The sequence below is a fragment of the Aythya ferina genome (assembly GCF_964211825.1).
Source record: "Aythya ferina genome assembly, chromosome: 5".
NCBI classification, from domain to species: domain Eukaryota; kingdom Metazoa; phylum Chordata; class Aves; order Anseriformes; family Anatidae; genus Aythya; species Aythya ferina.
The window spans coordinates 40,136,395-40,164,309 of NC_140301.1; the positions used below are offsets into that span (position 1 = coordinate 40,136,395).

Sequence of the window (27,915 nt, forward strand, 5' to 3'; positions counted from 1 at the left end):
CACCAATGAGCGCGCGGTGCGGGCGGCCCATCTTGAAGCCTGGTTGGCTGTTGAGGCAGCGAGGCGGGGCTAGGGCGCCGCAACGCCTCGCTGATTGGCGGGAGCCGCGCCGGGAGCTGAAGCAGCGGCGGCGGCCCGCAGGTGAGGGCAGGGCAGGGCCGGGCTGAGGGGCGCGCTGCGGGGCCGCAGCCCGCTGAGGGCGGTTCTGTGTTGCAGGTGGCGGCGGGACCCGAGGCGCCGAGCGATGGCGGGGCCGCAGGGCGCGGGCCGGGCAGCGGCGGCGGGCAGGTAGGGCCCCCTCGGGAGGCTCCGCCTGGCGGGCAGCAGCCTGCGCACAGCCGGCCCCTGTCCCCATCTCCCCCTTCTCCTGCGCTTGGTGTTCACCGCCCCACCGCACCCCTCGCTTGCCCTGTGTCTGATCCCTCCCTCAGCGTCTCACCCGGTCCCCTGGCAGCCCCAAACAGCCCAGGAGGGCTGGTGAGGTGCGCCTGGGTGCTCAATTTATTGCCTCTCGTGATTCTGTGATGTTGAACGGCCGCTTCCCGAGTATCCTTGAAGCTATAATGTCCTGTTCAACCCGCAGCCTCACCAGCCATAGAGTACCAGCACAATGAGTCGCGTTAGAGGTCCAGGCAGTCCAGTTGCCATTCCCTGTGTAGAAAACAGAGTACGAGCAAAGCCGTGCTCATGAACTTAAGTAGCAAAGGAAAATACGAAGCCTGAGAATGATAAGGCCTAGGTCTGTCTTTCTCCCATCTTTTAATTCTAATTTGTAATAATTTCCCCTGTTTTCCCCTTCATAATGTCTTTGTCTTAGTCATGCATCTGGTAACAAAAGACAGTCCAGGTCTTTGATTGACCTCACCTCGGACAGTGCCTGGGATCAGCAAAAACCTCCCTTGTTTCCTAAATCCTGCCTGAGGCCAAAAAGTGCTTCATCTCCCTGGATTCCCTCCATCACCATCCCTCAGCCCTTCAAAATGACGCTGCGGGAAGCTCGCAAAAAGTCCCAGCTGATGAAGTCGTACCTGTTTCTTGAACTAGACAAACCAAGAGACAAAAGGCAAAGCCAGGATGAAGCTGAATGTCAGAAACAATTCCGGGCACAGCCTGTACCTGCCCACGTGTTTCTACCCCTTTATCAGGAAATAATGGAACAGAATGAGATTCGCAGGCAAATAGCAACGCAGAAAAGAAAGGAGCTGCTGCTTTCCACTCAGCGGCCCTTCAGTTTCCTGGAGAAGGAGGAGAAAAAGAAAGAAGCTATCAGACAGAAGTTCCTGGCTGCAGCAACCTCAAGTGAGAGCTCCAAACCGAAGCAAGCCAGTCGAAAAGTTCCTAAATCCACTTATGACCCCCTTCTTGGAGATAAACTCAAAGGTAAAGTGCCAGGGCTCTTCCTGGAAAAACAGCTCCTTGACTGCCCCTTACTGTCTGGGAGTGTAAAGCCAATATCGTTACTTCCTCTGGTATTGTCTGGTCTCCTGTGTAGCACCACTCATTACATTTCATCTAGAGACCCTTAAAATAGAATGCCCTAAATTTAGCAGTCTTGTGGTAGTGTCAGCTGTGGCAGTTCTGCACTACTCCCAAACACACGTGGGTACACTGAGCTCTTCAGACAGGTTTCTGTGCTGTTTTTGCTGCATATTGTGGTAGTTTGAGAATCCTTCCCTGAACTGAATTCCATGCTTTTAATTAGACTAAAGGCACTTGCATGATGTGTGTGTGTGTGTGTTCAAGCATGAAAACAGATGTAGTGCCAGAAGTATCCAAGGTCCATGCAGTATCTTGGAACTGGTAATTTTACTCCTACCCAAGCATCACCCATCAGTTTAAGGACATAGAGTCCCATATGAAAAAAAAACACATCTCCAAGACAAGGGCACAATTACCTGCTACTCCTCAGAAAAGGAATAGGAGGAGAAGGCCAGTTCAGTAACTTACTCAGTGAGAATGGAAAGAGATAGCTAGAGATTAATGCCTAAGAATGAGACACGACCATGGTTCTTCATGTTTCTTCAAACTTCTTTCCTGGGAGGCGGAGGAAAGAGGAGGTAGAAAGTGTGGAAAGAGGACACCAGATGCCTGTTCTCTCTTCTGTGAGTGGCTGCCATCATAAAGAAAAGTTTAGAGTTGTCCAGTGACAATTTGGCAGTCTTTTATGTCACTCGTATTCTTCTCATTGTTTTGTTCTTGATTCATTAGAAGCTGAACTCTACAGAGAAATCCGCATTCAGATGAGAGCCAAGGATTTGCTTGAGAGCTCTGTAGCTCCTATAGATACCAGCAACTGTCGGAAGAAGCCTCAGTCCCGAACTGCCACTAAAACTAAGCAGGAAAAACTTGGCTTCTTGCAGGACAAAAGCTTCAGCTTCACACCAAGGATTAATCCAACAATACCAGATTTTGAAGAACTTTACTGGGCATTTCAGAGGGAAGCAGTAAGAAGGCAAGAAGTCAAAGAGGCAACTCGTAATAAGCCGTTCAAGCTACGAACCTCCAATCTCCGTAGCAGGCAGAGGCAGGCTAATGAAAGGATAAAGGTGAGATGACCAGATATTCCTGTGGTACTTTTCTCTGTGATCAAGTTGGAGAGTTCTTAAATGTATAGCATTTATTTATGCATATTTCACATGCTTTAGTGAGACCTCTGCCCTTGCCTTAGGAGTACTGCAGAATTCTAGGACAAATCAGAGAACAAAGTTCTACACAAAGAGATGAGTTCTGGCAGCTAAGCTCAGCCACCCTTCCATACTCCTAACCAAGTCTCCTTCCCTCTCACCCCTCAGCCTCTCCCCATGTAAATCCCTACTGGTGGAAGAGAGAAGAATGAGTGCACTGCCCACATACCTCCGACTGTTCTCTCTAGTAGACAAAGAACAGAGGACATTCTGTGCTGTGAACAAACACACTGAATAAAGTTCCATTTCTTTCAGGATTCTCATCAACTTTCCAAAGTTTCAATGCAAAAAAGTCGTTCTTTGACTGCACTTTCCTCTCTCTCTTCCAACACCCTTCCAGTGCATATTACAGATGCAACAAGAAAAAGGGAATCTGCTATTAGGTAAGTAGAAAAGTTTGTCTGCAAGACCACACACCAACTAATGGCTGAAATGGGGAAAAAAAAAGTTAATGCTTTCCCTCATCACATCAACAATACTTTTCCTAAACGTTTCTCTGTAGCCAGTCTTCTTTCCTTGCTAGTTCTTATCCTGCCTCCCAGTTGATTTGAGAGCTACATACATCTATGTCTGGAATTTTGCTTTTCTCCTTAGAGGATTACAAAACTGGAACTGCCAGCTAGCATGCAGTCTGGCACTGTTAAGCGAGCTCATTGCTTACTTTCTTCTATACAGATGCTCCCAAGAAAGCAAAACGGAAGGAGACAAAGAAGGAATTTATTGGCTGGAAGAACAGAAAAAGAAATGTCAGGCTATCCGTAAGTCAGTGAACAGCCGGGCAAAAGCCCTGGATCCGCATAGAAGTCTGGATGAAACACTCAAGGAGAAATTGAAACAGAACTGGTCAGTATCCTCTTCTGCACAGAGATAACTGTTTGCCTTGGTAACTGGGAATTATCAGATGATTTTTTAAGAGGAGTTGGGTCTAAGAGCCTTCATTCCTAACCTGACTTTTTTGGCTGCCACACCTATTCCACATTCATTTGGGTTTCTTCACAGTCCCACGCTACTCTTTGCAAACAGAATAGTTTCCTTTAGATTAACATCGGTAGAGACGATTTTGTACAAACAAGCCAACTGAAATGTCTCCTTTGGTAAAGCACATAAAACATGTAAGGCAAGATTTTGTCAAAACTTGAACACTGGTTCTCTTCTTACACTCCAGTAGTAAAGCTTGCTGAGGGTGCACAGCTTGCTAGCAACAGCAGTGTTTTGCCCAGTATTTCAAGTAAGGACAATTCCGAGAACTATTTAAAGGACAAAATGGTTATTAAGAGTTCCTGAGCAGCTACAGTCAGAGGGAACCTGTATTAGACAGGGAAATTTTCCATTTCAGGCAAAATATGAGAGAGAGAACAAAGGAATACAGAAAGGAGCTGGAAGAAATGCAGCTGCGAGTCAAGAACAGACCATACCTCTTTGAACAGGTCACCAAGGTAACTGGTCAAAGTTCCAGAGTGTTTCTGGGTGACAGGATTCATTGTCTTTCATTTAAGACAGACATTAAGAAGTTTAGTCTCAAATTATTCATCAATGAGAGGGTGCAAATGCTCGTATAGTCTCTGGACTGTGTTTAAAATAATACATGGGACAGCCACCCAAGTGTTACTTAAACTCCATCCCATGACTTGAAAAACACTTGTATTTACTTACTGGTTGTAGAGCTTTCCAATCCTTAATGTCTATTGCAATCCACATATATGGTCTGATCAAAATTAAGGCCTTATCACACCAGAAACTATATGAAAGCCTATTCTGCACCTGAATACTATAGCCTACAGTCTAGAAGTTTTAAACTTTTTTTCTTAAAACCCTCTCCAGTTGAGCACTTTTACTGTGTAACTCCCATGCTACTGGAAAAACATGAATGATTGTTAAGTCACTTTTATCACCTGCAAGCTCAGCTGCCTGTGGTTGCATTCAGCACATCTCACCGTCACACAGTACCTACCACCTGCAAATCTATAGTGCACTTAAGCATAGATACAAATTTTACTTTATATAAAGTATATTTCCCTCGGTTTTCTCTCTCAGTTCTGTCTCCTTGCAGAGTTGATAGATACCTGGTTAGAGACATACTGACAATATATAGCTATGTGCTGATTTCAGATATCTCAATAGCAATATCCTCTTTGCTTAAACTTTCTGTTCAGGTGAGTAGTTAACGGAAGCAGAGAACACATTTGTCTGATAAATGTTAGTAACATGTCTGTTCGTCACGTTGGTAAAGATTAACTAGTATTGATAGCATGAATTTAGCTGGAGACAAGATTTCTGTCCTCCATCCAGAATGCCTTAATCTTCAGAAATCAGCCACTCCCTCTGGAAAACCTCATTTCCTCATTTGAAACTACATTAATTTGCAAGGTTTATGCGGAGGCAGTGAGGATATAGGATAGGGGATGCTTGGTTTTCAGCTTCTTGAATATGGGCTGATGTGAAGCTACTTCACAAGCTCTGTTTGTTGAACTCCACTGTGGTTAGTGCTTACAAATTACAAACGAACGGGCTTCCAGAATTTCTCACAACCCTTTTTTGCACATATTCTCAATCTGAGTGTCAGAGTCAGGATTCAGACACAAGTGTGCTACTGCATTAAGACTGGAATACTGTAGAAGCAGGAGAACAGAAGAACAAAGTGAAAAAGAACAGAAGCAGGAAAAGGTGAGCTCCAGCTTTGAAAGATGTGGGGGACATTCTCCTAGTATTCAGTTTTGATATTGTACCCTACGAAGAACAAAAATTCTGGACAGGGGCTTTGCTGTTCTCTTGTTCTCATTAGGAGTGTCAGCCATAAACTTTAAAAGAACTTGACTTGGCTTACAGGAAAGCCCCAGTTCTATATTCTTACTGTTTAAGTTTCAATTTCATAGCATGATGCCCGTCAAGGAGCAGAGCGTCGCTACAGACACACCCTCCAGCATGTTGGGCTAAGTGAAGAATTTGTAAGGAAAAAAGGAGAAGATGCTACTGACTTGCTGGAAGAAGAATCTGACATTCACAGGTAATAATAACAATGCAATTGAACTCTTTTGCCTTTGATCAGAAATCTTTTCCTTTTTCACAGAAGCATTCCTACATGTAGTGGAGTAAAAATTACATTAATGTTACTCCTATTTAATTAAGCATCATGGTTTCTCTGTCTTGACTTCCATGACTGCTAGGTGGGCCCTTTATTTCTTATGCATGGGGCAAGCAGCAAGTAAGCCCTGCAAACCATTTCCAATATTAGACAATCACTATTTCTGCAGAGTGCCTCAGCCTCAGAGTGAAAAGAACGACTGCACTGTACAGGAAGGAGAACCTCATGAAGAACAGAGAGGAGAGAAAACAGCAACGTAAGATCTAACAGAAGAATCCATGGATCATCTCTTGATTCTTTGAATTCAAGATTCTCCGGGTTAATCCTCAGGATCTTTCTGGTTTTGGCTGACAATAATTGCTCTGGGGTAAGTGAGATGGGAGAACTTCATAAAGGAAAAAAAGACTGACTGTCATTTAGAGCACATTTTGTCCAACCCAGCAAACCTTGCAGCCTCCCTTAGTCTTCACAAGTGTTCCTCATGTGAGCCATTTCCCCTTCTTTAAAAGGACTGCATGAAACAAACCAAGTTAAAAAGTTTGAAGCACTATCTCTGGATAAAAGTAGACATGAAAGATTGAAGAGGTGCATTCTCTAATGTCAGCTGCTTGTGTTCATGCCACAGAAGTGCAAAGAAAGGGAAGCATCCTTCTCAATGTGCTAAGCCTTAGTTTACACATAACTGGGTTAGAATGAATTTAAACAAGGTATTTCTACAAAAATAGCAGGAGTTGACCTACCTTGGGAGAAGACTTGTGGGGAATTTCTTCTCGAGCCTGTTAACTCTTCATTCACTCCTGACCATATCTGCTTCTTCCTCCCATTAGGAAAAAGCAATAGTCTTTCTATATTAAAATATCTCACGTAAGCCACAATTTGAAGCTTTGCTTTAACTTCTTACCAATTTAGGTAATTAATTTGGCCTGAAAAAAAACAACAACCAAAAGTATGGAGAAGGTTATAATTAAACCATGCATCACTTGGGATTGCTATTGTCCTAATTCTACTATTACTGTGACATCAAAGATGGACTTCGGTGTAAGCGAGATAATGTATTGCTTGTCAATGTGCCACTCAAATGCCTGGGTATAATATCTTAAATGGTATGGTTCACATATTAATCATCTTCCTGTACCTGATAATAATGAGTGTCAAAAATACAAACCGCTCCCACCCACTTTCTGAGAATCATGGTGTCAAAGCACTTTGAGATTAAAAGTTTTTTAAATGGTTATCAGTTTTTCTGCATTGTCCAATTTCTTTACCAATCTTTTCCTCACTTAAATGGAAGTTGTGTCTTGTTGTGTTTTTCATCTTCAGTAGCTCTAACTATTTCTCCTTACATCACAACAACACCACTTCATCATCACATCAGAAACACGGTAGCAGTAACAGCCAGCATATTAAAGATATGAAACTGAGATCATGGCATTTCAAATCACAACACAGCATTAGATCTGGGAATTTTGGGTCCCAGGTTTTCAGGCTGCTATGTTAGACTTCCACAGAGATCAGTTCATGCTGGTATATAGCTGACTGTATTATGTTGCAGCAATCCTTACTGACCCAAACAAGCTCCGACAAATCTAACCGTAGGCTTGTGTTTTTCCTTTTTTTCCTCTCTTTTTCTAGTTGAGCTTTCTACGCAACACATCTGCAGAGTGCTGTATCCCAGATTCAAATACTGTCCTTCACTAGAGAAGTTACCAAGTGTTTGAGAGCCACTTCCTTTCCTGTAGAGACTTAACAACCTGGGAAGGTTCAAGGAAGGATGTTACCAGTACTCCAGTTTCTACATAGGTTTAGTTGTGTAGGGCACCCAAAGGCTGTTCTTTCCCCTGCATCCCATGGAAAAAAGCAGAGATATAATCATATTGTCACTGTGCCCTGTCAAGTTGAAAGAAGAAGGAAGGAAAGATTTCTCCCATGCTACTAGTCTCCGGTCTACAGTCCACTTGGGTTTCTGTGAAAAAATGTGGTGCAGTGGGAGGAAATTAGCATACATTTTGATCTGTGTTTACTAGTACCTGCATCACAGGAAAGTACTAATTCAGGAAAAAAAAAAAAAAAGCAAGTTTAACATTAAAAAATCCCAGCAAGAGACTAAATTGTACTTGGTTGAGTAGTAATTAGTATCTTCCAAGTACTGGAGTCTGTATAATCCCAGCCTCCTACCACCAGAAACCTTCTAATGACAAACCTAGGCAGCCTCGTGCTGTTTTCACACCTCCTGAATTTAGCTTCCTGGTGACTGAAATGTGGTCACATTCTGCATTTTTTTAGATCATTTTGGCATTACAGTTGAATTTTGGTCCGGGACAATATGAGAATTAATAGGCCTGCTCAGAATGTGCTTAGCATTCAAAACTTACATATCCTTCCAGAGGTCTTGCACATAGAATTCTTTTTTTGTTGTTTTGTTTTGTTTGCACTTTATGGCTTCCATATTCAGTTACTTTACCACTTTTTGAAAGTTTTCTTCCTTTTGAAACCACGAAGTCAACGCATCCAAGTGATGCTTGATTCTATATATAAAGATTATCCTATCCTCTGTATACTGCATTAACGTGTACAGTTTTCATCATCAGCAACTGACTTGCTAGCCGGCTTTATCAAGCTTATTCCAGTAAGACTAAAGTTAAAGCATATTGTACAAGCTCATAACTACCTTAACTATAAACACCTCAGCCAGCAGTTTCTGGAGTGTTCATCTTTCTGATGAAATCTACTTAGAAAGTAAAAGCATCAAACCAAGTAACTGAAACTCACGAGGCACCTTTCTTGCTAAACAAAGTGTTCTGAAAGTAGGATTATTACATCTCTGATAGTTAATCTCTTAATACACCTCGAAAATGGTATGGAAATAAAGAATTCCCACTTTTGTTCTGGAATTTGCATCATATGAAAATGTTTGTTGTTTTTAGTTAAAGAATTACAGGCTGTTCAACTGGGCAACTGAAAGAGGACATCTCACTAGAGGATCTTCCTGTTAAGGTGCTAATGAACTAATGGTAGCCAAACTACATCAGATCCTGAATCACAGACACGCAGTTCTTCTGCAAGAACCTCTAAATTACAATACCTTTACCAACAGCAGCACTACCTTTACATTCAGCTGGGGATCAATATAAACTCAAAGCATTACCTTCACATAGGAGCAATAACAGGTGCATAGTATCTTAGCAAATTCCTGCATTCTTAGTAGTGCTAATTCTGAAGAAAGTCTTCTAAGTTAACGAAAAGTCAAAACATCTACATGGTAGACTCATTTATAGTGCTTCATGTATCAATCAAGTTTTCAAGGAAAAAGCAACTGGAAAAGAACACAGCAAATGTAATTAAATGATATCAAGTAGTACATTTATTTCAGATATTAAGTCAGCTTCTGACAGTGAGATGTATTAGAATATAGTCTCTGAAGGTAAAGGATGGAAGGCCTGTTCCTCAAGATACTGGGTGTTTGCACAGTGTCTAGCACAATGAGGTCCCGGTCCTTAACTGGACTTCTAAGTGCTCCAGCAAAACAAATGCTTTAGGCTTTAGGAGAATGGACTGCATGAGCAGTTTTGAAATGGCGTTCCACGACATGGGCTAAATGACATCTAAGCAGCAGACTTCACCTTTTAAGCTCTGCAAGAGAGAAACTTGGTCCAGCAGGTCTTCTCCAACTCCAGTTTTAGGATTCATTCTCCATCTACCCACCTGCACCGTGCACACTTAAAGCAATGCTCACTTGTCCCACTGCAACATGATGAGTCTCTAGGAGGAACGATCAATCCCACTTCAGTCACCACATATAAGAGGGCGGAAGAAAGAGCAGCTGGTCTCACCCTCCTCCACTCCAATAATAGACTCTGTGTCTGGCAGATGCAGGGACTCAACACCAAGGCTGGGCTGAGAGTTCATGGAGATGAGATTCTTACTATGCACTGTAGATTCTTCCAGCAAACTGCTGCCCATCAGTGACTCTATTGTGAAAAAAAGGGTAAAACAAAATGATGTAAGGACACTGGAACACATGGTACAATCCTTGTCCCCCCTCCAAGTCACATAGACTTTATTAGACATCTACTTTATCAATTCCTACTCTATGGGCATCTGAAGCTCCAATGGATGATAACTCCTATATGTACTGTTTTGAATGTTAGTATGACAGGATCTCATGCAGGCTCAGCTTTCTCTTTAAATAATTCACACAGCATAAAAAAAACAGGCTTCTTACAACAAGAATATATAACAAAGGGAAAAAAAATGTGAAAAGAAAGATACCAGATTCATGTTGATTTTGAAAATAATAAACCTATCTGCCCCTTGACTACAGTACAGAAACAGACCTTTGTCTTCTATCCTAGAAAGGGGAGAGTGAGCAATCCATCCCCATCTCCAAGAGGAACAGTCTTTTATTCTTTACTGTTTTCTGGTCTGTCTTCCCTTCTCTTTGACCATCCATCCACTACTTCCTTCCTGTACTTCCTTCCCACCATGAACGAACGCCCTCCTTACCTGGCTGTTCTCGCTCCCTGCTGCCAGCTGTTCCAATTCTGGAGTGGTGTTTCCTCATATGCACATTTCTGCTGCCACTCTGGGAAAATGTCTTTCCACAAATTTGGCACTGATGGGGCTTCACTCCTTGGAGAAGAAGGGGGAAAAATATCCCAGGAATTACCAAATTGGGAATGAAAATCTCATCAACCAAAGAATCATGACCATGTTTTGATATGGCTGTTGACACCCTTCATGCTAATTATCCGTGGAAAAAAAAAAAAAAAGAAAAAAAAAAAGTGAGAAACACTCCTGTTTCCTAGGCTCCAGAACAGAAGAGTTTTAGATACCAATATTGCCAGATGTTGGAAACCTCAAGTCTGAAGAGTAACATAACATTTCAGATCTGATTTATAGGAGGGTTCAAATTATTTGGAATCTCTTACTCAGTGACATGGAAATATTTGATGTCTTATGCCTAGAACACAAACTGACAAGAAGCAAGGAACCAGAGATGAACCATAAATTGCAATATCTGGTTTATATTAGTGAGCAGACACTGGATGATAACTTGTCACTGTGGAAGGATTCCCATAGAGGATAGGCAGAGTCTATCATTTCCCCCATCTATAACCAAGTATGAAATCCCTAAGTGTGAGCTTAGCAGCATGGAAGCCAAATAGATGAACGGAAAAAAAGCATAGAGAACTCATGAAGTCCCCAAAAGTTACTCCTTCCTCAAAAAAGCCATATTTATCACATGCTGAAGATACTTAAGATCGATCAATCAAAACAGAAGGTAGAAGCTTTGAAACACTTGTGAAATGCCTATCTAATGCTCTTCGGCATTAGGTTACAAGTAAGTAGTACTTAAAAAAAAACACAACCCTACCCATGGCAGAAACTCTCTCACTCATGAGAGACTGAATGATTTTGATGATTGTAAAGAGCTGCTAGATTCTCTCTTTTAAATAAGAAAATGAAGATATGAAACAGATATCCAACTTTATGATACCTTAGAAACACTCTTAATTTTAAAAAATAAATTTAAAAATTGTAATCTGAAGTCAGAAACATAACATTTAGAACCACAAACAACAGAAAAATTGAAGTGTGCAGGCCACCGGTACCACAAAGGAAGCTATCAAACAGTATAGCCAGAAATTCTGTAGAAAACAGGGATTTTTTTCTTAAGAAAATCAAATCTAAGTCCTACAGTAAAGATATTTTCTCAGATAGGTTACAGAATGTCAGATGAAAACTCTTACCTGAGTGGACAACCGAATGTTTCCGAAGGCTGGAGTACTCAGCAAAGGAGCGACCACATCCCTGTGCCTCACACAGAAAGGGCTTTTCCCCTACAAAGGAAAAGTAAGTTCTTACATTTTGGGATCACAACTTGATCTGATTGTCCAAGCCCCTGAGAACAGCCTGAAGAACTCTACCCCATTCTCTCTTTTGGCCTTACATGCAACAAAGTTCAACAGAAACAATATACGTGCTTCCTGAGTCTTTTAAAGCATTCACTTCATCAGCTTTTAAGAGGAAACACTTAAATTCTTTGATTGTTAGATCATCATTACCTGAAAGGCAAGAAAAGATCCTCTGTTTCTAAATAGATTTTCCAAGTGCATAAATACCAAAAGAGTAATACAAAAGTGCCTGGAATATGATATATCATTTATATGCATTTCTTAACAGCCATCTCTCTGCTTCAATAACTCCCAGGATCCTGTTCCCATTCTGCCTCTCGGTGCCAAAAATCCCATTAACTGTATGTATTATTAACTGAATCTTCATATCAGATTCTACACTTTATTTCAGATCAGGCTGACCTTGGCAAAAATCTGTGAGAGATGTGTCAGTCATTTATATTTATCTGTGAAGAAACAGCAATTCGAGGCACAATTTGTTCTCATAGCCTGAAATTTGTTACTTGTTTATATCTCCAGAGCTATGTTTGCATTTTTCTGCATGATGATAAATTGGAATATGACTACACTAATGCAATGTAATATACTTAACCTGTTCTAAATTCCTTTTTAATAAAGTCTTGAATGAAACTAGAGCTAACTGTTGCTTGCGACATCCCACTAAAGAATTTAATATACCATATTTAACAGTATGATTTCAAGCCTTTTTCTACACTACTGTATCAGAGTAACAACAAGTCCATAGCAGATTAAGCAAGCTACCTGAACTATTTCTGTTGTCTAACATATACATAGCTCTCATTTCAGAGCAAGCTTGTTTTTAAAGGTGTTTCTACTCTGATTTTGTCTTTAATAGTCCTCTCCCTAGAGTTCATTCTCAGCTTTAAATCTGCGGTAGCATTCAACAGATCGATTGGTGTTACAGAACTGAAACACACGGCAGATTTCCAAACGCTACTTGTACATTCTGGCTTGTTAGAAGCACTTAAAACTTCGAAAGAAGGAAGGAAAACTACCACTGACAAAAATAACAGCACACAGTTCCATCTATAAGAAACCCTAGATCTATTTACATCTGCAGTTTTTAACACCTTTGGTCTGACAAAACTCTTAATTGCACATGAACAGATTGCAGGTTAGAAAGTTATTTTTTATTCTTCCAGAAGCTACTGCTCTGTTGGTTGCAGAACACTCTGTCATGGAGGATCGTGTCAGCTGGGTCTATTTACTTCATCTGTGCTTTGGCTGGGAGCTTTAAGTGCAAAAGAAAACTGTACAAACTATGTTACTGTTATTACACTTTCGAAATTTTATTATTGGCATATATCACTTTTTACTACATCCCAACATCTGCCCCCAAACCATGTGTTCTAGTTAGACTGCAAATGCTTTAAAATAGCAACTTTTTTCCATGTGTGTCTACAAAGTACCTAGCATACGGTAGTGTTCAAGGCAGCAAGCATACACAGCTGTTGGCAGCCCACATAATTTTTCATTTTACTAGAGATGCCTTGTGCTCTCACAGTTGTCAAGGTTATTTTGAAATGTTAACCAGCTCTAACGCAACCTTCATAGGCCATCAGGGAATCTCTAACAATGTCCTGAGAGGCTTGAACTGAGCCATTTATTTCAGTGGTGTGTTAACCCCAAGGCTTAAAAACAAACAGGCAAAACCCCCAGAATATTCACTGTCAACCTTGCTAACTTAGACTAAAATTTCTGATCATTTCAGCAGGAACTTTTGCAGCTCTCTCAAACACCTTCCTAGGACAAAAGCACCTAAAGCACTCTATGCAGTTGTCAAGACTTTGGCTGGTACACCAACCTCTAAAAATACTGACATGGCAGAATCAAATTCTGCACAGGAGACAGCATGAGCAAACTGTATATAAATATAGCACTACAAAATTATGGTTCTTGTTTTATTTAATATAAAAAGCTGAGTATGAGTTAAGAGTACACAGGCTCCAATATATGGTGACATCCCAGATTAGCATTAGCACAAACACAACAGTTTGCATGCCAAAATGCTATCTTCTAACTATTGCCTTTTTCTATTAGACTTTGCTGCTATATTTTTAATACTCATTCCACAGTACTCTTTACTCCCTAAATTTCCCAAATATTATCATTCTCCAAGCAGCATAGATAACATAAGGTAGTCAGATCCAGCCAGATGTCAGTACAGCTACAACTGCCTACCAGGACTTCACACTGAAGAAATATCTAAGTTATTGTGCTTCTCAGGAAATTAAAACAGCTTCTTTATAAAAGCAATTACAGCAGTGGTGTTCACTGGCTATTCCACTAGGAATGGTCTACTTTCTCCCAAACCAAAGAGAGATTTTCCCCACCCACAATCAAACAACTCAAAAGGGGAAGAGGGATCTTCAAAGCATGCGTCTGAGAGGAGCACAGCACCATCATACAATAGTTCCTGTATGAAATTATGCAGGATAGTAAAAAGGGGTAAACTGTTGATTAATCTGTCCTACAGATCAATGTGAATTGATAAAAAAGGAACATTAATGAACGACAGAAATGTACAAGCATATGATTCTCAAGAGCTGGAGGATGGAGAAGGGAGTGGTTTAATCCTCAGTAAAGACCCCACCACTGCAGACCACCAATAGGTGAAGTCTAAAACACACCGGTGTGAATTCGCAGGTGGTTCTTCAGATTTCCAGCTGTTGTGAATTGTTTCCCACAGCCCAGCTCCGTGCACACAAAGGGTTTTTCACCATTGTGAGTTCTCATGTGCACCTTCAGCCTCTGCAAGACATAAAAACTTTTTCCACAGCCTTCTGCTGGGCAGGTGAAGGAGCGGTCATTCCTGCAAAGCAACAAAATAGCTGTTTCATAATCACCTACTTCAGTGTATTTTTCACAAACACTCAACTTTTTTTATCTTTGATGAAATAACAAGCAGAAATGTTTAATCCAAAATGAATTATTTCTGAAAATGAAGGAACTCAACCAAAGTGATTGACCTATATTAGTCCTAAGGAACTACCATATAGCCAGAGTTTGGGTTTTCCACCAGAAGAAGTAATTCAGGTAATACCTTTGCATCATATTGCCTTGCCTAGAAAAGATGTACATTGACCTGGAAAGATGTAGCAAAGCAGTGCAACAGATTATACACAAAGGCCATAGATTTTCAGTCACTAGAGGTTCAAAAATGTGTACATATAACACATGCAATTACTGCTGGCCCTGCCTCAGGACAAGATGATGGACACGTATCTGTTGGAGTCCTTCCCAGTTTTCAAGCTTCTCATCTACCTTACTGACAGATCATTTCTCAGCCAGAAAAGATGATGGTCGTTTTGGTTTTTTTTTTAGAGCAAGCAACTCTGTTCATGGATATATAAAATGTAACGGCATCCCACATGTTCTAATGCTCACTGTACCATAGGAGTAATGTATGCACATAGCGACTGTAAATTGTCTTTACTGAGCACCTGTTAAAATACAAATATTATAAATCCAACACTAACAAGAGCCTGAGAAAATAATCTAAATCTGGCCAAAATGTTTCAACATAACCCACCTGAGGCAAGCAAAGGGCCTAGTATTTCTAAGAGTAATACCAGGTTTTCACAGCTTGCTGATGTCAAAAAATAATGCTGTCCCAAATAGAGCATGTTTTTATCAAAGTCAGAACAACATATAGCTTTATTCTGCTCACCGGTGTGTTTTCAGATGATATTTGAAGTGAGCTGGCCATACAAATGTCCGATTGCAGCCTTCAACTGTGCACTTCAGCTTCCTTTCCACACGAGATAAATGAGGAATGGGGCTAGAGTCTTTTGGTTGCCCGTCTCCTGAACAAAGATGAACATTTTCACCTGGAAGAAAAAGCCCACCAAAATCTGAAAAAGTTCCGTATTGCTAAGATGTGTCAAATTTAATAGATAAAAGCAGCATCATATGTGATACAGGACTATAAAGTAGATAAGTGCCTGGTTACTGATTGTTTACTATGTCCTACACACAGCTACCCAGCCCACAACAGGGATCAGAGATTTGCAAACCTTACCAGGACCATAAACTATTGCCAGCAAGCTATCCACATCAGACCAGCCACTACCAGACGAGGCTTATCACAAAAAGAATAGAAAGCCAATGCATCAGAAAATGTAAAAATAGTCTCTGTGTCAATAGCAACCGTCCAAGTAGCAGCCAGGATAACTACTTTTAAAAACACCTTAGGTAAAAAAGAGATACTGCACTTGTTTGCAATTCTTTATTGAAATAGTTGTCACAAAGTATGTGACTAAGTCCAATTATGTATTCTTCAGAAAGCTGATCTTGAAACCAAGTGGAGCTAAGAAGAAATCTTGACTTACAGTATGCATTAAAAATACACTTGAAAGTGAAAATGAAAGTTGAAATACAAACAACTGCAGTCAGAAAGAAGATATGCTTTATATGTACCAGAGAACAAGGGGACTGCTGGCTCCACCGAAGCTCATTCCCTGAGAAAAACTGAGGAGCCTACGTATGTTACAGAAGAATTACGTGATTGTTCTGTATAACTCTCTGTCACTGACAGTTTGAGGACACATCAGAATAGCTTAAGAGCAAGAGAGAGTGAAAGACACAAGAAGAAACAAGATGAAACTAGAGGTCTTGTGTGGAACACTCAACTTTTGAGACAGAATCAGGAGATATCCTACCATTATTGCTTGCTTTGGCATTCTTAGCGAGCTGTGCCCGAGTGGCAGCAATTAAACTGTCATGGGCCAATTCTTGCACTCGTAGGAACCACGGTGTACTGCTGTCTGTGCTATCATGAGAGAGAAAGTCGTTCCCAGAATCTTCTGCTTCATCTTGAACAAATACCAAGTGCTCTGCTGGGGAGCCCAGCCCTAGAAAAAAAGACAAGCTCATGAAACAGAATCATAATGTAACAGTGGGAAGACGGAAAGTTCTTTTGCTTCCCAAAGGCTAGCATTCATGGCACAGATGTAATAGCTGCACTGAAAAAGTCTTCACTGACCTCTGCATTGGAGGAAGCTGTTGATGATTAAATGATGCTGAAATATCCAATAATGCCCAGCAAATTTCGTGATCTTTTCCCTTCATAAGCAGCAGGGACAGAGATGTACTTGTATCTCCTGCATTCTGTTGTCTGAGACATATCCAGCCAGGTGACAAACAGAAGGAGAATTACCTGCTCTTGTTAGGTTGAGAAGAATAAATGAAGTGCTGTCACTGGGCTGGAGGTCTTGCAATAAACTGGAAGTCTCTGATGATGACAGAAGTTCAGATGGTTTCTGTACATTCTGTGCCCTTGTTTCCTCTCCATCAGGACCCACATTTACCTGCAGGCTCCTCAAGACAGCAGATGAAGAAACATCTTTGGAAGAATTAGTGTGACTTGGAGAAGTGAGATCTCTTTCATCATCTAGCGAAGAAAGTCAAACCAAAGAAAATAAAAAGTATGAAAATACTATGATGAATACATACCTATGAATTATTTTCCTAGAAAACAAAACAAAACAAAACACTTTACTGATTTTGGGTGAAGAATGAAATTTCTAACTAATCAGACTTCACCTTTAACTAGAAAAGTTTCAGTCATCCTTCTGAACTTATTGGAATGCATTATCAGCAAGAGGCAGGGATGACACACAACAGCACAGAAATAAAAACACCTTTATAAACAGCATCTTTACAGACATCTGCTGCATAGGCTTTACCTGGCAACATGAGTCTGTTGCATTCTGAGGTCTCAGTAACAGGAAGGAGAGAAAGGCAGGTGATGTCTTTTGGCTCCGATTCCACCAGCCCTTGCCCCAGTGGAATAGAAGTATTCTGAACAAACTGAACCAGCAGCTGGAAAGAGATGTAGAAGATTAGGTGAAGAGTAGCATACATCATTAAGAAGGTACTAAACCTACTTCATTATCCCCTCCTTGTAGGAGTAGCCTCTACCCGTCTCTTGTAGGAGATGCAAAAGACAACTATTACCATCAAAGTAAGTGGAAGCTTTTCAGCTTACATTAACGACAAAGAATGTATTAATTTTATTTGTCATTTGAGAAATATAGATTAAAGTCTCATTTCTTTATCAAATAAACACGTTCTAGATCATTGAAGACTATACTGAAGGCTACTTACGCTATCTCATATGTTCTTTTTTAATTCATCTTTTATCACTCAATACTTTACTGCACTCTCACCTTCCAGGTAAGTGTTTTCCATGCTCAGCCTTTGATATAGGTATTTTTTTTAAAGTACTGGCTTTAGACACTTAGCAAAGAAAGTTGGCCTTTTAAATAAAAAACAAGCAAGAGAAAAGTCACAAAGATATCTAGCTAATGACTATTCAAAACTGGCAGATAATGATCAGAGGAACAAGGCTGGGATGACAAGAGGGGGGGGGGCAAACAGCATCATCTGTTCAAATCAGTCATGGCTAAAACCATCAAAGGTGAACAATTAAAGCCATTGTCCTTAGTGTGAAACCCAACCACTAAGGGGATTCACCAGAAGAAACTCCAGAATACTATACACAGTAAAAGGGGCTGTTGAATAAAGGGGTACAGGACGTTGGGTTGCGCTTCCTGACAAGCAATTCGGGGACTTCTCATGAATTGTTTAAGGAAAAGGCCAAAGGCAGGAAAAGGAGGGGATCAAGGTGGATCAGGGCAGAACAAACGCAGGAATATGGAGAAAGGGGGATAAAAGAAGGCCATTACATGTAAGCAGGAAGCCAGTCAACTCACTGATCTGGCCAAACTCTGGGCCTAACCATCATGGTATGTTCTGTCTGCTCATGAAATTGTTCACAACCATCTCCTATGGGATCACGCTCCCCAGTGTGTATGTGTGTGTGTGATATAATAGTGAACGCCAAGCCAGGCTAATTGGCAAGTAGGATGAGAGGTGTGGGGCCAGGTATTGGAGCCACCCATGAAAGGTTTTCCCTGAGCAGCAACCCTTAGAAACAGGATCAGGCTACTTCTGCCGTCTGTGTTTATGTGGGAAGGTGCCAGCATCCTACCTGTGGTAATCTGTTTGTGTGTGTACCTATTGAAAACTGTGCTAAACCTCATTACTGGCTGGATCTGAGACCAGAAAGAGGGAGCAGCTCTCATCCTAATGGGCCCAGGAGGTGAGGAATGTGCAGGTCATTCAGTCCAGCAGATTCTGCTATTCTTAACATCACCAGCTCTGCCAATGTAAAAATTAACTCTGGCTAACTCATGAAAATTTTGAGTTATAAAAAAGGAACCTGGAATTCAAAATGGAGCTAGAAGTCAGAGAAATTTAGAAGGAAACTGCACCAAATTAGGTATTCAAAAGCTACTACCCTCATTGTTGCACATTTTAACAGGTATTCATGCAGAGCCCAGATGGAATTGTCTGTGCAGGGAGATGGTTCAAAAGAAAGTAAATTAAAAAAAAGGCACACTCTGTTCACTTAATCACAACGCTACTTGCTTAAAAAAATTGTTGCTAGTCATTTGATCATTATTTTGTACGAGCATGTTGTGATTGTCTTAACATTTAACTTTCAGAAAAACTGGCACCCCATTCCAAATTATTTCTACATTAAATATCAGCTTTTTGAGCCTCTCCTACACCAGGATCAAGTGAGTTCCATCTAAGAAACTACAAAGAAAACAAGCTCCTTTGGGCTCTGATTTCTCTATGCTTATTTCCTCACATAAGAACACTGGAAATACTGAGGCTTCCTCAGCTTTACCTCTAAGAAATACTGCTGCCAGGGCCTTAATTGCCCTGAGTGGTCTCACCTGGAGCACTCCCCCCACCCTCTGCCCATGGGCCTATTTAAGCCCAGCCTGGGGGTCCTACTTGCTTCTTGAGCCCTGTTGTAAGTTTTTGTGTCTCCAGCTGTGTCTCTAGCTTTTCCTTCTGGATGGACTCCCACCAATACTACAGCAGTCGCTTCAGCCCCATCCTTTGTTGCTTCAGGCCACGCTCCCTGGATGGCTGCTGGGCCAGGTTCACTGCTTTGCCCTACCTGGGCCTGTCGATGGGCCCTGCTACCAGCACCCAGCTCTGCCTGCTGTATTCAGGTGCTCAGGAATGTGCCCTGGTCAGTGAGGGGCTGAGTCAGCCCCTGCTCCCAGCTCACCTCCCTTAGCAGCAACCTGTCTTCAGCATCAACTGCAAAGGTAAATATTAAACCTTGAGGTCATCCAGATGGTGGTAAGCCACATGGAACCAGGTCATGAGCCAGACTGCACTTTGAAACATTAATGGTTTGGTTTTTTTCCTTCCATTAGATATACTATAAGATTATCCACAAGCCCCAGTCAGAAGAGGGAGCTACTCTTGTGTTGTCAAAAAATATGTAGGAGGTAAGAGCCTAACCCTGAAGAGCCTGCATTCCAGTTTAAGACAAAATACAGTGTGGAGAGAAAAAAAGAAAAAAGAGAAGGGAAATAAGAGTAGCAAAGTACAGCAACAAGAAGAAGCTAAACTAAAACCTATAAGCAGCAAAATGGTTCTAAATTATGGGGCTGTCTTTAATTTAAAAGCTATCCTTGATCCCAACGGTTATCTATTCTACCATGAAATACAAATTTTATGGACTTTTCTATTTTTATACAGATGGTCTTGGATAGAACTTTTCCTTTGCTTTAAAGCCTCCACTCCCACACATCAACATTAAGCCACTAAGGAGAAGCAAAAGGCAGCAGCCACAAAACAGATACCCAAAAGAAAAGGGATCCTTCTAATTTTCATCCCGAAGTAATAACAAGCCAGTATGGAGAATTACAGGGGCAAAAGAAGCAGAAGAAAATAAAAGCCCATGAATCATCCTCATTATTAAAATACCCAATTAAAAAAAAAAACCTCTCAAACTAAAACCAATCATTAAGTATACCCCTCCCAATTCTACATCAAATAATAAAGGGAAAATAAAAAAGTGACATTTGCATTTAAACAGCTAGGTACTTTCAGAAACCTCCCTCCCCAAAATCACCAAAAACTTTTGTGATAATTAGAGCAATTGAAATATGGAGGGGGGGGGGAGATCATTGCAAACACTATGTGCAGCTTTCTTAACTGTCTTTTAAGTTGTTTTTACAGATGAAAGTAAACAGGATACTGCAAGAATATTTGGTAATTGGTTATTCAGCAAAAAGGACAAATAAGGAACAGGAAGGTAATTAAATATGTAGATGCACATCCTCTGACACTCTGCAGATAAGAGAGTAACAAAGAAAGAACATATGGGATGCTGATGGATGGGCTTGAGTGTGAACGACTTGTGTGACCTTGAAAAAACTCAACCAGAAACTTTTTAAGAGGTAGGAAAACAACATTACTAAGGGTTACCAGCACAGGTCTTACAGCAAACAGCAAGCTTCTTATGGGATAGGAGAGGAATTGTGAGACTGGGTAAAAGTTATCAGGATGCCTTAAGCAGGGGATGTGGGAATGTGGAAAAACTGAGATATTTAGGGGAAGGTTCAAAGGCGGGGAAAGGGAGGGATCAAGGTGGATAGGGGAGGAACAACCATGGGGAATGGGAAGAGATGGGGATAAAAGGGGCTGACTGCATGTTAACAGGCTACATACAGGTCAGGACACTGCTGTGCCTCATGACGGTAGCCCATCCCATCGTCTCCAACACTGCTTGCTCCTAAATAGTTTCCAAGTGAGTTTGTCCAATAAACTTCAAGTCAGACTAGCCCATGAACTGGAGGAAATCACAATCCGGAAACTCAACATCCTGACCAGAGACTGGATTAAAAAAATATAATAAAATGGCTGGATATGGATACTGGAAGGACTCAAGGTCTGACAGACTGGACAGATCCATGAATGTGAGTATGTCAGCTGAAAGAGGGCATGATATGCTTGCAGATTTCAAGCCTGGTTACCTGATGAGCAGGAAGAGGATTAGGCTGTTTGTGATCTTCCTGCTCCACGTGAATGCTGTTCATGTTTGTGGATGTCTGTAAAGGTACTGTCCTTCCACTTGTATTAGTGTTTATAGCTGTACCTGTCTGTGTGCATGCATGGGAGCAGGTTCAGCCTTGCTTCTGACCAGACCTTGGAACAGTCTAGGGGTCTCTAATCTGAAGGGATCAGCAGGGGAGGAATTTCCTGGATGCAACAGTTCAGCAAATTTTCTAACTGTATAGTATCTGGCATCACTGACAAGATCCAGACGGGCTTTAAGTATTCCTGAGATGGTGGATATCGAATACCTATGAAAGGAGGGGACTGATTCTTCTGCAAATATGCCCAAAGCATTAGTTTGTAACCAAACCCACAGAATGTTTTGCGGTACCTGAGCAGGAATAGTAAGGGAAACTGAATGTAAAGAGTATTACCAAACCATGAAAGAAATCATTAGAGGTGTAAAGTGGCTTTACTCTACGGCTGAGATCTGCACAAAAGAAGTCCCTTAGAATTCAATGTGAATTTTGATAATAATTGCAAAAGGGCACCCACAGTGTAGATTCAAACTTATGGGACAGATGTGAGTTGTCCCTCCAAGGCTCATAGACTCTCTCAATACAGGATGAACAAAGTTCAGCTACATCTTCCGAGGAAGAATTTTTGTCTCTGCCATAACACCTTCTTGAATATATTCTCCTTCCCTTTTTCTGAAACACCACTTAACTCTGAAATGTCTTTAACACAGACAGTGTATGTACTAAATGTAAAATATTTATTGGCTCTTGTCACTTAATCGGCAGCCCTGTTGGCTAAAAAAAAAAAGATCTCAAGGTCTATCACCACAAGCATTGCAGAATGCTTATGTTACCAAGAAGGCTTGGATAATGTTGTTGACCTCAGAGAGGAGAGAAAAAAAATCTGTTTAAAGGAACTGGGAATCCCTCTTAGGGAGCCCTTAAAAAAAAAACACAACACAGTAGAGAAACAAAAATATAGCTGTCTGGGACAGATGTTCTGCAACAGACTCCCTCCATCAGATGATTCATATGCTAAGAAGTGGCAGACAGCTGCTTTGTTTGTGGTGGGGGTGGCTGGAAGGGAAAGGGAAGGAAGGCTGGCCCAGTACTAAGGTCCAGATCTGGCCTCCCACAGAGGGCCAGGCTACACTCCCAGAACAGCAGGGATGATGTTCTTAATTGAAACTGCTTCTGCTCTAAATTTAGCCAGTAAACCACTACAAAATGGTCAAAATAACATTTACATTAAGTTCACTTGATTAACTATGGTAATGCTACGCAGGAAGCAGAAAGCTCGCTGCAGTTCTGCAGTTGACCAGTGCGGTGGAGGTGCCTGGAAATATTTGCAATTGTAATGAATCACCCTGAAGGCTTAAAACATGCAAAATGCAGATCTTATCGGCTTTCTGAGGAATGCAGGCAATGCAGCTTTGGGGGCAGGGAATTCAGAAGAAAAGGCAGATACATTTGCCCATATAAACTCTCTCCAAGCAGCTCTGTGATTGCTCATCAAAGGAAGATCCACCTCTGTGCAAGCATTAAACATTTGCTCATATGTTAGTGACTTCTTTAGGGATAAAAAGAGTACCAAAGAAGCTTATGCAATCCATCTGTAGTGCCTTGGTTAATATTATTCTAGATCCTACTTGTGTGTAGATACAATTGAATCTTAGTGAATACCTTTTTCGCATAGTAGACTATAAGAAAGGTATCTGTGGCTGCGAGAATTAGGGTGCCATGGTTCACCAGATGATAAAAAAAAATTATGACAAACTTTCAGAGATGCTGGAACTGCTATTTGGGAAAGAGATAAACGGGGTATCATTTCACCAGTTTCACCTCAAATGAATGGAAAATGGCATTAACTTAGTAATCAACTTTCACAATCAGAACAAGGAAGAGGGTGTGTATAGGATTTGGTATTTCACAATAAAAATGAATCTCAGTTTATAGTATTGATCAAGCTTTGATGAAGATTGAGGCTCTTGATTGAACATAAATCAGAAGACAGCATCTACGGAAAGAACAGCCTCTGCAACCACTGTAGTTCTCATGCATCGTGTCGGTTCTTACTGGAAAATGACTTATTTGCATTTGCTGGGAAGAAAAATGCAACTCTATGTGAAAATAGGGCTATTAGGTAAACGCACCTAATAAATAAATACCTTAAGCTGGGAGAAGACATGCCTGCTCATATATTCCAAATATTCCATCCTCTTGTTTGTCAGAAATAATCTAAGGGAATCCACCCCCTCATAGACTGAGGTCATAAAGTTTTCCCACCTTATCATTTAGAAAATTCAACGACAGTTTCTGTGAATTCAACCACAAGGCAAGGGAAAAAACCTCCTTGTGGCCCACCAAACTGAGATTATGCAGTGCTACTGTGAGCTTGCAGCTACTCTTTCTGAATGGTGTAATTGGAAGGACTTTATTAAGAAGGAAATGCCTTACTACATTATTTAGGCTGTGATGAGTTACCAGCATATATAATATAATGATATAATCATCATTTTCTTTAAAATAGCAGTTTAAGATACATGCTACATTGCTTGTGGACTGAAGAATGAAAGAAGACTTGACAAAACCAGTTCTATTTCCACCTGCGAACTTCCCTAAAGCTGATTTCAAAGCAGTACTAAGTCATCTGCTCTAGGACCACAGCCTTCAGAAGAGGTAAAGCTGAGAAGTATAAAAGCAAGCAAAGAGAGTGATACAGTCCTCTGCACTTTTAAATCTGGGAGTATAAGGATAGCTGGTTAATGGCTATTCTGCCTAAAAGACAAAGGAGAGGAATGGGAGAAGCAAAAAATTTAAGACACCTTTGTGTTGAATGTAACAAACTGCAGACTTGTATCTAGCAAATTACAGAGAAAGAGTAACAAAGACTAGAAGTCAGATACTGATCAATGGGCCACTGCTCAAGTGAAATGTAAGAAACTTGTAAGAAAACAGCCTACTAGGTTATCTGAACAGGTCTCAGGGGAGAGACCAAATGGATAGGATGCCACAGGGAGAACAAGATGTGTAAAACAAGTTATTATGCAATGTTCAGAGGGAGGATCAAAGGAGGAATCAAGGTAGGTGTGTGGTGGAAGAACTGTGGGCAAGGAGAAGATAAGAGAATCCAATTCTATGTTAGCCTGCTGAATTTCCTCCTATCTACTTACTAAACACTCTTCCTGATATCTCCCCTGCAAGAGAGTGTTCTGCTAGTGAACTTTCAGCCAACTAATGTGAATAGGAGGAAACAGCAGTCTAGAAAGACTCAAGATCCCAGACAGAAGCTGGCTAAAAAGCTGTGGGTCTGGCACAGTTACCAGAAGAACTTCAGGCCTGGCAGAGGCTGAAGACATCTGTGACTGTGAGTATGTGTGCAAGTTGACTGAGAGTACAGACATGTTCTGCTAACAAACTTTAAGCCTGATTAACCTACAAGAAAGACCTTTGGTGTTGTTTATGCTGTTAGTGTTTAGCTATTAAAGGTACCTCAGTTGTGTATGTATTTCTTTGTGGCCAGCGGTGTGTGCACTGTGCACATTCATGTGCACATATATTTGTTATTGCCATTCCTGCTCAGGCATGGTGCTGGCTGAACCTGGGGGACAGCAGCCTCACGCTGAGCAACCAGGATCCCCTGGGTGCAACCCTCCACTGCTTCTTGCCAGCTCCTCAGTGGAAACATGAGGACTTCAAAAAACAGAACTGGCTGATGTAAACAAAATAATGCAGACTCCCCAAAACTGAATAAAGTCAATTTGGTTTGAGGGAAAGAAATAGTCAGTACAGTAATTTATTTTATTCTTGTAACAGAAATAAAAACACATTGTAATACTGAAAAAAAAAATGTAACCTGAGAATAGGCAACAGTATTGGCTGAAATTGAGAGGAAGGAGGAAAGCCTGCAATAATCTTTAATTTTTTACCATTCAAATGGTGTTAGAAAATGTCACTGAATAAAAACAACACTGAGAATTACTATCCAGGCAGCAAACTGAGTAGTCTCACTAAACTTTTTCCTGGCTGTTGCCCATAAACTTCTCTGGGAACCAAACCCACTTGATAATTGCTCACCTCTGGTTTGGATTCTAACTCATCCGATAACATTGATTCAAGTGTCTGATTCCTGCAGTTGTCCTCAGCAAGGCACAGATTGTTTTTGTTTTTAATTCAGAGAGAACACTCCCTGCTTATTCTCATATTTTCCTAAGCGTACAACTGTATGGTGGTCTTCCTGCATGAAGCTGTGTTGTGCAAATACTCAGTTTAACCTAAAATGATAAAACAACAAACACGAATGTAGAGGTAAGAACCAAAAAAAAAAAAAAAGTCAGCAGGTGTTGCACATAACTGCAGAATGCACCTTGAAGTACTGGGGAAACTCATTCGAGTTCCTGCATTTCTGTTGTTACTGAGTCAGCAAAATAACATCCTAACAGCGTGAAACTCATTGTCAGAGGCTATTTCCCACCTTTTCTTTGCAATATGTACTTTGCAGCGAGGAAAACGAAGCGTTTACCTGCAAACTTATGGAATCGACTGAAAAATCACACAGCGTGCAAGGCGGGGGGGGGGGGGGGGGGAGGCTGCGTCCCCAGCGGGGTTACCCAAATGGCTGCTGAGAGGTAACCGCAGGCACCGAGCCTGTCAGCGGGGAGCCTCTGCTTCCCCTGCCCTGCCGCTGAGGAGTTCCCTGGCGAACTTCTCCCAGCCCTTACCACAAAGGCAGCGAGCACCTTCCCGACATAACGGGCGACCCGGGCCGGGCCCCTGCAGCCCCCCCTCCCCGCGGGCCGGGCAGCGGGCGGCTCCCGGCATGGCGGCGCCGAGCCCCGGGGGCAGCCCTGTGGGGGGCAGCCGGGGCCTAGCGGGGCCGCCCCCCCGGTCCCCGTCCCGCCCCCGTGGCTCCCCCCCGGTCCCGGCGGAGCCCCCGGCCCCCCCCGGCCTTACCGGCATCTCCGCCGCGCGGATGTGACGCGACCGCCGCCCGGAAGGGGCCGAGGAGCGGGGAGAAGGGGGCGGCCCCCGCCCGGCCCGGCCCCCGGCCCCGGGGCGGTGCTCGGGGGGGGGCCGGGGCCTGCGAGCCGCTGACAGGCGTCTTTTTTTAGGGTTTATCCGTCCCTCTCCGCCGCGGGCTGCTCCCCGCCCAGCCGAAGCACGGTGCTGCAGACCGAGGCTCGGGGAACTGCTGTAACGCCCCGAACCAGCAGCCAGGGAGCTGGTACCTCATGGCCGTGCAGATTGACCGGTTCAGGGGCCTCACGCAGCCACTCATGAGGCATTCATCACACCCAGCCTTCAGCTGTGACGAGCTGAAGCTTTAGCCCGTTTATTCACATAACCCTACAAAACTGAATCTGCAGCTCTGAGTGTTTAACGTGACCCCAATAAGCTGGAGCTGAGTGAACGGCCGAGGGAGCTGCCTGCATTGTGCCAGTCATCGTCCCGGCACGCGTGTGCTGACCCCGTGCAGCCCGACCAGCTTCACGGATCGGTTTCTCGTCATGTCACTTCAGCAAGCCCAGGGCAGCGAGCTGTGAAGCCTGACTCTGCTACATTAACACACTGGGTAGTCTCGAAAGTGCGCTGACTCGTCATGAGCTCAGCGACGGGGAATTGTTGAGTAGGTATTAAAATAAGGAGACGTGTAGGAGCACAGGTTCCTTTCATTTGCATCCTTCCAGGCCAGCTGAGTTCAGCTGCTTCAGAGGTTTCATCTCCAGCATCTTGCCTGCCTGGGGAAACGTGGCCTAATCTGAGCAGGGGATCTGCACAAGGAGCTTGTGCGGGTCCAGATCATGCAGGCAGGTGCGAGGAGCAGCCCTGGCCCCGCTGGGAGTTATCCAGTGGGGAATTTCCTCCAGTTTCAGTCCCACAGTAACAGCTGCCCCGCTGGGATCCCTCCTTCTCGTCAGAGAAACCAGGCTCAGTCACATTTCCCCGTGACCAGACGCGAGGAAATGGAAACGAAGCTGTTTTTTTTTTTTTTTTTTTCTTTTTCTTTTTTCTTTTCTCTGTTTCACTTCTGCTGCGAGGCGGGGGAAGCAGCCAGCCCCGGAGGAACGAGCTGGAGCTACTGTAGGGTCGGTTGGGATAAATCTGTCCACAACGGGACCCTGCTGGCGCACAGACGGGAGCCGGGGCTTGGTGCGTGTCGGCGCGCCTTTATTTTCATTTCATTTTCATTTCACGCCTGCGTTTCCCTACAGCGCGCTGCTCTGCCAAGCCCCGCGCCTTCCTCCACCCCCCGTGCATCTACTGGGCGATGAAAACCGCACAGTTTATGCGTTATGATCGCAATCAGCTCCCTCCCCCGACCG

At 42.4% G+C, this 27,915-nt stretch overlaps 2 protein-coding genes and 1 long non-coding RNA gene across 9 annotated transcripts; 2 read left to right on the top strand and 1 right to left on the bottom strand.

Annotated features, from left to right (window-relative positions):
• Positions 1 to 9: 9 nt before the first annotated feature.
• FAM161B (FAM161 centrosomal protein B) lies at positions 10 to 9,665 on the top strand. 4 transcript variants are annotated; one of them, XR_014693686.1, is made up of 10 exons: positions 10 to 141; positions 217 to 288; positions 818 to 1,380; positions 2,209 to 2,546; positions 2,940 to 3,067; positions 3,360 to 3,527; positions 4,021 to 4,120; positions 5,558 to 5,688; positions 5,936 to 6,133; positions 7,399 to 9,665. XR_014693686.1 is itself a non-coding variant. In XM_084521447.1 (9 exons), the coding sequence occupies exons 2-9, from the start codon at positions 245 to 247 to the stop codon at positions 6,024 to 6,026; spliced, it is 1,563 nt and encodes a 520-aa protein (XP_084377573.1). In that variant the 5' UTR covers positions 10 to 141; positions 217 to 244; the 3' UTR covers positions 6,027 to 6,998. The 4 variants fall into 4 exon arrangements, 2 of the variants coding, with proteins under 2 accessions (XP_084377573.1, XP_084377574.1); XM_084521447.1 differs by lacking the exon at positions 7,399 to 9,665 and having other exon boundaries at positions 5,936 to 6,998; XR_014693687.1 differs by lacking the exons at positions 4,021 to 4,120; positions 7,399 to 9,665 and having other exon boundaries at positions 5,936 to 6,998.
• On the bottom strand, positions 9,110 to 26,698 carry ZNF410 (zinc finger protein 410). Of its 2 annotated transcripts, none has more exons than XM_084521450.1 (10): positions 26,546 to 26,698; positions 25,670 to 25,866; positions 17,390 to 17,525; positions 16,861 to 17,094; positions 16,364 to 16,555; positions 15,373 to 15,532; positions 14,333 to 14,514; positions 11,517 to 11,606; positions 10,270 to 10,395; positions 9,110 to 9,734 (listed from the first exon to the last, which is right to left on the bottom strand). In XM_084521450.1, the coding sequence occupies exons 2-10, from the start codon at positions 25,700 to 25,702 to the stop codon at positions 9,550 to 9,552; spliced, it is 1,338 nt and encodes a 445-aa protein (XP_084377576.1). In that variant the 5' UTR covers positions 25,703 to 25,866; positions 26,546 to 26,698; the 3' UTR covers positions 9,110 to 9,549. The 2 variants fall into 2 exon arrangements, with proteins under 2 accessions (XP_084377576.1, XP_084377577.1); XM_084521451.1 differs by lacking the exon at positions 26,546 to 26,698 and adding an exon at positions 25,959 to 26,079.
• On the top strand, positions 17,542 to 22,604 carry LOC311437768. Of its 3 annotated transcripts, none has more exons than XR_014693692.1 (3): positions 17,542 to 19,834; positions 19,946 to 20,020; positions 20,274 to 22,604. It is a non-coding gene; the product is annotated as an uncharacterized lncRNA (long non-coding RNA). The 3 variants fall into 3 exon arrangements; XR_014693693.1 differs by having other exon boundaries at positions 20,745 to 22,604; XR_014693691.1 differs by having other exon boundaries at positions 19,946 to 22,604.
• Positions 26,699 to 27,915: the final 1,217 nt, after the last annotated feature.